Genomic DNA, 11,937 nt, shown 5'->3' on the forward strand with positions numbered 1-11,937 from the left:
CACCTTCAGTTGACTCTGTTGCAGGGGGTGTGGCATGCAAATGGTGGATATATCTCCAAGCATGTTGTCGTTCTCTCAGCCACTCACAACCCCACAATGCTGCGCCTCCTGTTTTTACCACATGCAAGACCAACATGGCTTGTTAGTTGTTGTATTTCACTGTCACAAAAGTCATTCCTACAGGAGTTATCTTTACTCCAGTTATAGGTTTTTGGATATCTACAGGCTTCAGTTCAGTATTTTTGAAATGTGGTTCAAACTTATTTTGTGGGAAGACTGAAACAGCTGAGTCAGTCTTCAATTCCATTTTAATTAATTTGCCATTCACTTCTGGTGTAAGCCATATTGCTTGTCCATTGTTAGTTTTCACATAGTAAATCTCAAGGCTACTCAGTCCTGCGACACTTTCATCACCAACAGGATTTTCACCAACAATGCTCTTTTTGAAATTGCAGTTTGTCTTTTTATCTTTTTTTTCTCTTCATTGGGCAGTCCATTTATTTTGTCTGCCTGACATACTCTTTGTATGCATCCCACTTTGTTGCATTTTCCGCAAGTTTCACCTTTGAACCTGCATTGGTCTGATGTATGGGAGCCCCTGCCACAAATTGTTTGGCCAGGTACCTTCTGCTTAGATGTCGAAATTTTATTCATGCTCACTTTCATTCCTGACTGCAGCTCAATTGCACCTCTGTCTGCTGTTCTCATTGATACAGCTATTTCAACTGCTCTTTTCAATGTGAATTGTGCTTCAGTTAGGGGCCATTTTTGAATGCTTTCTCTTAAGATTCTACAATTCAAAACATCTCTGAAGGTATCATCAAGTCCATCATTGAACTGAAAATGCTCAAACAATCTCTTCAATTCAGTCATGCAAGCTGAAATGGACTCCCCTTCCTTTTGCTTCAACTTATGAAACCTAAAGTGTTCTGCAAACAACAATGGTTTTGGTTCTAAGTGATACTTTCACAATATCGGCAAAGTCTGTTGGATCCAGTTTGGTTGGAGCAGTTAAACTTCGTAGCAAACTGTATGCCTTTAAACCCAATGCACTCAGCATCGGTACTTGCTTCCCATTGGCTATTTGTTTTGCTTTAAAATACTGCGCAATTAGCTCAGTATACATATTCCAGTTATCTGTTGTGTAGTAGAATGTGTCAATGTGTCAATCTTTCTAATGTAGCCAGCTATCCCTGCCTTCCTTTACAATTATTATCACCTAGTACTGTACTCCCCATGAACCCATGAATTCTTCCATTTTCTGCTTTTTAAAAAAAAACTTGATCTTATCTTCCCTTCCAAAGAACATGCTTTGTGCTTTTTTTTAAAAAAAACTCAACTGTTTTGCTGTTCCTTTTTTTTAATACAACCATATCACTGGCTCTTTTAAACTTGAATGTCTCACTGTCCTTCAACAGGTAGTTTGTTGTCTCAGGTTTGTTTTAAAAATACCTCATCACCACTGTTATGTTTTGTAACTCCAACACCTTAAAGTAATTAAAAGAAAAAGACAGGAGTCCAAAATGCGAGTCTAACTTAGTTTTACTTTAAGTGAGGGTGCATGCATTATGCAGTAACATCATGACATGTGCAAATTGCTTATTTTTGCATATAACCCATATTGAAATATTTAAGCAAACCACAATGCTTAATCAGATAATATATTTACGATATTACCCAAATACGACTGAAATATTTAATACACAACAGTGGCCTGCAACCACTAGCACAGTGCAGAACTGACTCCTTCACTCATTTGTAGACTCTGTGGTTCATGTTCTGTGTTATTTGCTTATTTTTTTACTCATTTGCAGGTTTTGTTCTTTCTCCCACACATTCGGTCTCTGTTGTGTGGATTTTTCTTTAAGTAGGTGATATTTTGTTGTGGCTGCCTGCAAAGTAGACGATTTTTAAGTTTGAATACTGTCAACATACTTTGATAAATATATTTTGAGCTTTGAATTTTAAAGTCTGCAAGTGTCTAAAGTGGGCAAAGTACTGGAGAGTTTAACATCGGTAGCTGAGCGAAGGGCGCTGGGTAGGCTACGGTCAATTATGGAAAACCCTGAACATCCTCTACATAGCACCATCCAGAGACAGAGAAGCAGTTTCAGCGACAGGTTACTGTCGATGCAATGCTCCTCAGACAGGATGAAGAGGTCAATACTCCCCAATGCCATTAGGCTTTACAATTCAACTGCCAGGACTTAAGAACTTTTTTTAAAGCTATTATTAATGCTTTTTGAGTTAGTGATTTAGATGCATATCATATTATTACTGAGTTAAGTATTGTATGTAATGAGTTTTTGCTACAACAAGTGTATGGGACATTGGAAAAAATAAAGTATCTATCTATCTATCTATCTATCTATCTAAATATAAAGTGAAGTGTGCGTGTCTCTGTATGCGTGCCTGTGTCTCTTTGTGTGTGTGACCTGTGTGTAAATATGTGTGAGTGTGAATAAGCACATAATTGTGTTGTATGCATACATGTGTAAATCTAAATGTATGTGACTGTCAGTGAGAGTGTGTGAATGAGTGTGTATTGGTGTGTGAAAGACTGTGAGTGTGAAGGAGAGTGCAAGTCGGAATGTTGCACACATACGTGAGATGGCCTGTGAGTCTGGGAATGTGGTAGTTGTGGTAGTGAGTGCTTTTCTTTCTGATCTGCAGCCTGGGGAGATGTCCTGGGTGTGGCTGTGTCTGGAAATGAGTGTGTGTGTGCTCATCCTCATTAACATTCACCCTGTATGAATGGCCATTATCAGTTCAAACACACTCACACACACATACACAAGGAACCACTCTCAGCAAATGCACACACACATTCCACATACACACACTTGCATGCACACAGGCACTCACATGTGCACAACTATACACACTCACACACTTTGTACTCAATGTAACGGGGGGGGGGGGGTGTAAACAGGGTGTGCAAGAATGATCCAGTCTCAAAGGACCTTTGGTAGAAATTGTGAGCTTTGCCCTTGCTGGTTTGTATTTCTGCAATGGTTATGGTATCCTGTCATTAGATTTCCTCTTGCTGAGTCACAATGAGCAAATCTTCACGCCAGGAAGCTGGAGATGTGATGTCTGGTGGGAAGGCACGTGAGCAGTGAGTAAGTGGTCCCTCGGTCTCTGATGGACACATTATTCTGCAGCTGTGTTTGTGAATTACAGATCACCGATTGCTCAACAACAGCTCAGCTGAAGCTTGAAACATTTAACAATTTCAAACCATTGCAATACACACAAAATTCTGGAGGAACTCAGCTGGTAAGTTTCTTACTCAGAGTGGTGAGTGCGTGGAATGGGCTGCCGGCAACGGTGGTGGAGGCGGATACGATAGAGTCTTTTAAGAGACTTTTGGATAGGTACGTGGAGCTTAGAAATTACTAGGTTTACCTATAGCCCTCTATTTTTCTAAGGTAGAGACGTGTTCTGAACAACTTTGTGGGCCGAAGGACCTGTATTGTGCTGTAGGTTTTCTATGTCAGGCAGTATTTCAATCATGGCTGATTTATTTTCCCTCTCAACCCCATTCTCCTGACTTCTTCACAAAACCTTTAACACCCTGACTAATAAAGAACCGATCAACCTTTGCTTTAAACATACACAATGACTTGGCCTCCACAGCCATCTGGGGCAAAGAATTCCTCAGTTTCACCATCATCTAGCTGAAGAAATTCCTCTTCATCTCTGTTCTAAAGGGATGTCCTGCTATTCTGAGGCTGTGCCTCTGGTCCTAGATTCACCCACTATAGGAAACATCCTCTCCATGTCCACTCTTTCTAGGCCTTTCAGTATTTGATAGGTTTCAAGCTCCAACAAGTACAGAGCCATAAAATGTTCCTTTCACTTTAACCCTTTCACTCCCATAATCATTTTCATGAACCTTCCCTGGACTGTCTGCAATGCTAGGACATCCTTTCTTAAATAAGGGATCCAAAACTGCTCACAATACTCCAAATGAGGCCTCACTAGTACCTTATAAATTCTCAGTATTATATCCTTGTGTTTATGTATTTATTTTTTGATTGATTGAGATACGGTGTGGAATAGGCCCTTCTGGCCCTTTGAGCCTTGCTGCCCAGCAACCCCTGATTTAACCCCAGCCTAATCACAGGACAATGTACAATGACCAATTAATCTACCAAACAGTACGTATTTGGACTGTGGGAGGAAACCAGAGCACTCGGAGGAAACCCACGCGGTCGCAGGGAGGACATACAAAATCCTTACAGGCAGTGGTGGGAATTGAACCTGGGCCCACAGGTACTGTAAAGCATTGTGCTAACCACTAAGCTACTGTGCCGCCCCATGTCACTCTTGAAATGAATGCTAACATTGCATTTGGCTTCCTTACCACTGACTCTACCTGCAAGTTAACCTTTAGGGAATCCTCCATTAGAACTCCCAAGTCCCTTTGCCCCTCTGATTTCTGAATTTGTTCCCTGTTTAGAAGATAGTCTACACCTTTATTCCTTCTACCAAAGGGCATGAGTATTAACTTCCCGACACTGTATTCTGCCTGCGACTTGTTTGCCCATTCTCCTAATCTGTCTGAGTCCTTCTGCAGACTCCCTGTTTCCTCAACACTACCTGCCCCTCCACCTATCTCTGTATCGTCCACAAGCTAAGCCACAAAGCTTAGTTTTGTCATCCAATTCTGAATTCTGTGAATTCTGTCACCCAAACCATTGACATATCACATGAAAAGAAGCCGGACGCCTGCAGAACACCAATGGCCACCGCTGACTGCCAACCAGAAAGGGCTCCCTTTAGATCAAAGCTGTGGGTCAAGGTGACTGGAGTTATAATTAATTGCAGTACATGTGTTTTTCACAGAGTTGACACTGTGTGAACTGAAAGTTTATGCATATTCAAAGCACAACAGCTCCCAACCCACCACTTCCCTACAACAGCAGAGGCCGAGATCATGTGTGGAGCGTGTGAAAAGGGCAGAGAGAGCCTGTGTGGAAGACGGCTTGTGACTGTAGGCATGTTTGTGTATCATGGCATGTGTGTGAGACAGATTGTGTGTGACTGAGAGGCAGTGTGTAACTGCATGTCTCACTGAGTCTTTGATGGTGTGTCTGTGACTGAGACTGGGATGCTGTGTGTCATCATGAATCTGTGGTGGGGTGTGTCTGTGATTGAGAATGGGATGCTGTGTGTCATCATGAGTCTGTGGTGGGGTGTGTGTGTGACTGTGAGACTGCGTGAGAGAGAGGATCACTGTGTGACTGTGTGAGATTAACAGTGTGAGAGACAGTGCGTGACTGTGTGCCTGTGACGGTATGTGCGACTGTAGGAGTGATTATATGTGTGAGAGAAAATTGTGTGTGAGACTGCAGGATTATATCTGTCTCTGTCAATATGTTTGAGAGAGTGTGTGTGAGAGACTGTTTACAACTGTGCATGACTGTAAAACAGACATTGTGTGTGTGTGTGTGTGCACCTGAAGAACTTGTGTGACATGACTGTATGAGAGAAAACCTGTGATTTTGTGTGTGAGTGTGTGTTGTGTTCCTCTATGTGTGCTGTGTGTGATTTTGTTATAAACCAAAGTCTCGCTGCTCACTACGGGTCACCTCCTCCCTCCCCCGTCATAGAACGACCTTAGAAATGGACAAGGGAAACGCAAGTCTGGGCCACAGAGTCCATACACACAGCTTAATCTGAGATCACCCTGTGCAGACACATCCCCGTCTGGGATTACGCTGTGCCTACACGGGCCTGTCTGTCCCATTATCCAAAGACGGCCCGGTCTGGGATCACCCTGTGAAGACACGGCCCAGACTGGGAACACCTTGTGCAGTCAATGGGTCCGGTTACGGATCCAGCTCTGGGTGGTATCCTTGCTCCGATGGCTGATGGTGAGTTTCCAGCGCCGCCGGCAGCATGGCGGGACGCAGGCGGAGGAGTGGCGGTTGAGGGAGTAGATGAGTGGGTCCAGGCAGCTGTTGATGCTGGTCAGGGCCATGCTGACCCGACGCGCCGAGTAAGTGAAGCGTATAAACTGGCAGCTGGACCATAGCCCTAGGCGGCGGAGGGTGTGCAGCACCTGGATCACATGATAGGGCACGAAGCAGATCAGGAAGACGGCGAGAACCAGCAACACTGTGCGAAGGGCCCTCTTCTTAACCATGTGCACGGAGCGGCCGGCGGTCGGCTCCAGCAGCCGGCAGGCGATCAGCGGATAGCACACGGCGATCACCAGCAGGGGCAGGAGGAAGCCGAGGACGGCCGCCACGAAGCTGATGCTGGAGATGCGGCCGTTCCAGGAGCTGGAGGAGAAGTTCTCCAGGCAGGCCGTCCGGCCGTTCGGGAACTTGCTGGTGAGCGGCCCCTTGAGGGTGAGGTAGAGGAGACAGGCGACGAGCAGCAGCCAGATGAGAGCGCAGACGAGCAGCCGGTAGCGGGGCTGGCGGAGCTGCAAGGAGCGCAGCGGGTGAACCACAGCGATGTAGCGGTCCACGCAGGTGCAGGTGAGGAAGAGGGTGCTGCCATACATGTTGGCGAAGAAAAGCGAGCCCGTGATCTTGCAGCCCCATTCACCGAAGATCCAGTCATTGCCCAGGGCGTGGTAGACCACCTTGAAGGGCAGGGTCAGCGCGAAGATCAAATCGATGACGGCCAGGTTCACCATGAAGACGTCTGAGGGCGAAAATTTCTCTTTGGCCCGCAGGAAGAACCAGAGGGCGGCAGAGTTGGAGGCGGTGCCCAGCACGAAGACCACGCTGTAAACCACGGGGAACATGATGTACTGGAAGTCGGCGCTCTCTGCGCAGCCTTGCGTGGCGTTGGCGGTGACTGAGAGGTTCTGACTGTCCGTGGCGTTAAGGCCCAAGAATGCCCATGGAGAGGACGGCGTTCCCTCGACCCCGAACCTCTCTGTAGCCGTGGGGTCAGACCCCACACTCATGTCAGCCATCTGTACAGAGTCGTACACTGTACACCAGCGTTAATATCCTGCTCTCAATGAATGATCCCTATCTGGCTCTCTGTTTGCTTCAGTTCCGAGGAGGACTTCCCCAGTTGGAGTACTCTTGAAAAGTTACCTTCCTCGTCTGGGGTCCTGCAGACAAGAAAAAAAGGAACTGCCATTAATTCGCCTGTGAACCTTGTTCCTCCTCCCAGAAAGATCCTCGACCCCCCCCCCCCCCCATCCCTGAATGTGCCCACAGACATCTTACAGGAAATGGGAGCTGGTGCAGGTGCTGGGACATAGGGATGGTCTAAAGGGACACTGCAAGGAGAGATGGTCAGACCACCAACAGTGGCCCTGCCCTGGACCCACCCACCAAAACAGTTGTTTGTTCAAATTGTGTAAATTTTGTGTAGAAACTATGGTTTATTGATTTTTTTCCCTTGTGAATGGAGGGCATGTCCCTGTAATGCTACTGCAAGTAGGATTTTCTTTGCAGCTCTGAAACATGTGCTTGTGCATCTGACAATGAACTGGAGATGACATTGTATGATACAGGTAAGTCAATCTGCAGGGAAGAAGCTCTTTCATTACTCTGGAGCACAGAACAAGTGTGTGGCAGCCCTGGAGATGGTCCCTCTCAACTTGACAGCGAGGGCAACTCTTCCTGAGTATTGAGGAACTGTCGACTCCTTACTGCACGTCCAGAGCGTGATCCTTTACACTAGTTCCAACTCCCTCAGCATCCGTCGGAACTGTCATGCATTGCTGACATACTCCACTAATGGGATAGGCAGGGGACACTCACACCATTATCAGATCACCTCCAACCCTCCAACATCCTGACCTTGTGTTGCTTCCCTAACCGATCCAAAGTTTTGTGCACATGTAGTCACTTCTATATCGCAGATTCTCGGATGTTTGCACAGGGACCAGAAATCATCTGGTTAGATGGTAGAGGATTCTCGAAGGCCAGCTGGCCATTTTCTGTGCTGAATGCTCACAGGATTATGGGACCAGGCAGGTGGATGCCATAGCTCAAACACAGGGTACTTGTGTCCTGCGGATTCCATGATCCCACAAGACCTTCAGCACCAACCTCCTCTGGATCCCCACTTGGCATCATCCTGCTGTGCCCTCCATAAACTCCACCCTCCCCTTCAATTGTTCCTCTCCCTCTACCTCTCTCCCCTTCCTTAAAGCTCTGTGTAGTGCTTTATGTTGTTTACACTGCGGCAATCCTCTCTGGTACTTCCGTATTTCAAGACTTGTAAGTGTAGGTTATCAGATATATAAGCTATGGGGTCAAAGTCCTATTATTGCTAAGTAAGTAGCAGTTATTTGCAGCTTTGTCAACAATACACAAGGTGTGAGAGTGAGTGGGAATGTTTACTGTTTCCTGAACACCAGCATTGTGTGGAGTTATAGCCACAGTGCTTGACAGCAAGAAACAGGCCCTTCAGCCCATTTCATCCATGCTGACCAAGTTGCACAAGGAAGCTATTCCCATGTGCCATGTTCCTCTAGACCAGGGGTTCCCAACCCTTTTTATGCCATGCGCCTGGACCAATACCATTCAGTAAGCGGTCCATGGACCTCAGGTTGGGAACCCTGCTCTAAATCTTTCCTGTTTATGTCCATGTCCAAGTATCTTTTAAATATCTTACTTGTACCATTTCCTTTAACAGCTTGTTCTGTATATTTACTATCCTGTGTGGGGAAAAAAAACCTTTCACTTTGAAACCTCCCTAGTTTTAAACTCCACTGCCTGGGGGTGGGGGGGGGGGTGGAATTTGTGACTATTTCCCTTATCTCTGTTCTTCAATATTTTATAAACATCTATAAGGTCACCCCTTAGCCTCCTTCAGTCCAGGCAAAATAGTCTTAGCTTAACCAGATTCACCTTATAACCTGGTAAGTTATTTATTGGGATACATCATGGAATTGGTCTGTCCGGCCCTTCAGACCCCGCTGCCCAGAAACCCCCCAATTTAACCCTAGACTGATCACGGGACAGTTTACAATGACTCATTAACCTACTAAACGGTACGCCTTTGGACTGTGGGAGGAAACAGGGAGAACGTACAAACTCCTTACAGGCAGCGGCAGGAGTTGAACCTGTGCCGCCTGCACTGTATAGCATGCTAACCACTACATTACCGTGCTGCCCCATAAAGTCGTTGCCTATGTATTTTTTGCACCCTTCCAGTTTAATGACTTCCTCCCATAGCTGAGTGACCAAAACTCTACATAAAGTGCGGTCAGCTGTAACATGTCATCAAAAGCTTCCTGAGTAATGAAGGCAAGTACCTTCTTCACCACCCTGTCTGCCTGACATAGAGCACGGACACAGGGCCCTTGGCCCATCCATGCCGACTGCTGCCATTGAGTTGATCTCATCTGCCTGTAATTGGCCCATCGTTCTCTACACCTTTCCTATCCGTGTGCAATTAGATCAGGGGTTCCCAACAAACTGGAAATTGTAGATCTAGAAAGATGTAGAGAACTATGTGCAAAATGCGGGCAGATTATTGATTAATGGTAAGGCCCTGTGGAATAAAAAAGGTTGGGAACCCGTGATCTAGATGTTTGTTAATGTGCCGCTTCTGCCACTATTTCTGGCAGCTTATACACGCACCAACCTTTGAGTGAAGAAGCTGCCCCCGATGACTCTTTTAAACTTCTCGCCTCTGATCTTAAGCTTACGCCCCTCTTGTTTTCAATGCCTCCTTCCTGAAAATTAATATGCGCTTTCACCCCTCCTATGCCCCTCATGATCTATCAGGTCACCCTCTCAATTTCCTTCATCCTAGGGAAAAGCGTCCCAGTCTATGCAACCTCTCCTTGGAACTCGGGCCCCTAAATCCAGACAGCAATCTGGTAAATCTGTTCTACATTGTTTCAGCTTTAATAACGTCTGTCCTGTGACAGGATGGCCAAAACTGTGCACCATTATCCAAGTGCGTTCTCAGCAGTGTCCTCATGTAACTGCAGCATAACTTCCTAAATCCAGTACTCAGTGTCCTGACTGATAAAGGCCAGTGTGTCGGACTTCTTCTTCCCCACCCTGTCCAGCTGTGATTTATACCCTCTCACCCCGAGATCCATCTGTGCCACAACACTCCCCTGGGCCTTAACATTCACTGCATTAATCCTGTCCTGGTTTGATCCCCCGTACTCTCTTCATTCCTCTTGCACAGCCATTTAACAGTTAGAGAGGGAGACTGTCAATCCAAAACGTCAACCATGCTTTTGCCTCTGCAGATGCTGCCTTGTCACTGAGTTCCCCCGGAGGTGTGCTTTTCACTCCGGATTCCATCATCTGCAGTACTTTGTGGCCCCAGCATCAGGTTTAATATCACTAACATGTCATAAAATTTTGCAGCAGCATTAGAGTGCAATACATAAAAGTATTTATGTATACTGTATATTTTAATTGTAATTTATAGATTTTTATGTATTGTAATGCTGCCCCAAAACAACTAATTTTACGACACATCAGTGATATTAAACCTGATGCTGGGGTCACAAAATTTATAACAAATTTATATTTATTATATTTTATATATATAATAAATAAAAATACAAATATAAAGATATCCTCCTTCTGGGCAGTGCATTTACAAGACAGTCATTATCAATCTCTTCAGAGATTGTCTGTCTGGCGTCAGTGGTTGCGTAACCAGGACTTGTGATTTGCACCATCTGCTCACATGACCATTCACCACCTGGTCCCATGGCTTCACATGACCCAGAATTTTAGGGGTGTGTGGTTGGGGGATGCTCAGCAGGTGCTACACCTTGCCCAGGAGCTCCTTATGCCTCCTTTGGTAGAGAGGGATCTCCACTCTGTCACTCTGTCTATTCAGAAATCTGATGGCAGAGGGGAAGAAGCTGTTCCTGAAACACTCTGTATTTCTTCAGGCTCCTCTACCTCCTCTGTAATGGTAATGATAGGAAGAGAGCACATCATGGTTGATGGGGGTCCTTAATGATGGATGCTGCCTACTGAAAGTGTCCATGATGCTGCAGATGTAAGAGACAGACAGACAGACAGACATACTTCATTGATCCCGAGGGAAATTGGGTTTCGTTACAGTCGCACCAACCAAGAATAGTGTAGAAATATAGCAATATAAAACCATAAATAATTAAATAATGCCAAGTGGAAACTAGTCCAGGACCAGTCTATTGGCTCATGGTGATGGAAATAATTTCGCTGATGGAAATAATGAATGGCATTTCCTTGGCACTGGTCACCATTTCAGGATGTCACAAAGTGCCATACGGCCAGTGCAATGCTTCTGAAGTGTGGCTACTGTTGTAACCATAGCAATCACTTCATTGTGAGTACTACACACAGCAACACATTCACCATGCAGATCGATGGGACTATGCAGAATAATAGTATGGACAGACTAGATGGGCCAAAGGGTCTGCTACTGAGCTGCAGTTCTCTGTGGCTATGACATTTTATTTCGCTCTGTTGGATCTGCCAAAAACAAAATGAATCTGAATCTGAGAAACAGATGATACCACTCACCAAGAGTCCAGTGGTTACTGAAATACTGAAGCTGTGGAATCTCTGAAATCTGCCTTTCTCTGCCGATTCTTGCCGTCCGTTTAGAATGACTCCTCTCTTTGCTGTGTTCTGTCTCCATCTGAGTTATGCTCTGTTCAATGAACAGAAGTTACTGATATTATACTTCCTGTTCAGTAAATTTCCCAACTAGGTAAATTCCCTCAGCCTCCCTTGAAACCTTCTTCTCCTCTCTAACTGGAAGTAGGATTTAATGAGTCTGCGTGATTGCACTGAGGAAGAGATTGCCGCATAGCCAAATAAACCTGATGCAATAAAAATGTGAAATCTGATTCACATCTCAGTTTGCTGACTGCACCAATGAGCAGTTCTCATACAACCATATAACAATTACAGCACGGAAACAGGCCATCTTGGCCCTTCTAGTCTATGCCGAATGCTTACTCTCACCTAGTCCCACTGG

At 45.5% G+C, this 11,937-nt stretch overlaps 1 protein-coding gene across 1 annotated transcript; it reads right to left on the minus strand.

Moving 5' to 3' along the window:
* Window positions 1–1,535: 1,535 nt before the first annotated feature.
* Window positions 1,536–11,631, minus strand: LOC140729206 (lysophosphatidic acid receptor 6-like). The gene is made up of 2 exons (XM_073048715.1): window positions 11,478–11,631; window positions 1,536–7,084 (listed from the first exon to the last, which is right to left on the minus strand). Exon 2 carries the CDS (start codon window positions 6,938–6,940, stop codon window positions 5,825–5,827), a length of 1,116 nt encoding a protein of 371 aa, XP_072904816.1. The 5' UTR covers window positions 6,941–7,084; window positions 11,478–11,631; the 3' UTR covers window positions 1,536–5,824.
* Between the last annotated feature and the right edge of the window lie 306 nt (window positions 11,632–11,937).

Source organism: Hemitrygon akajei, chromosome 6, assembly GCF_048418815.1.
Source record: "Hemitrygon akajei chromosome 6, sHemAka1.3, whole genome shotgun sequence".
Lineage (NCBI taxonomy): Eukaryota > Metazoa > Chordata > Chondrichthyes > Myliobatiformes > Dasyatidae > Hemitrygon > Hemitrygon akajei.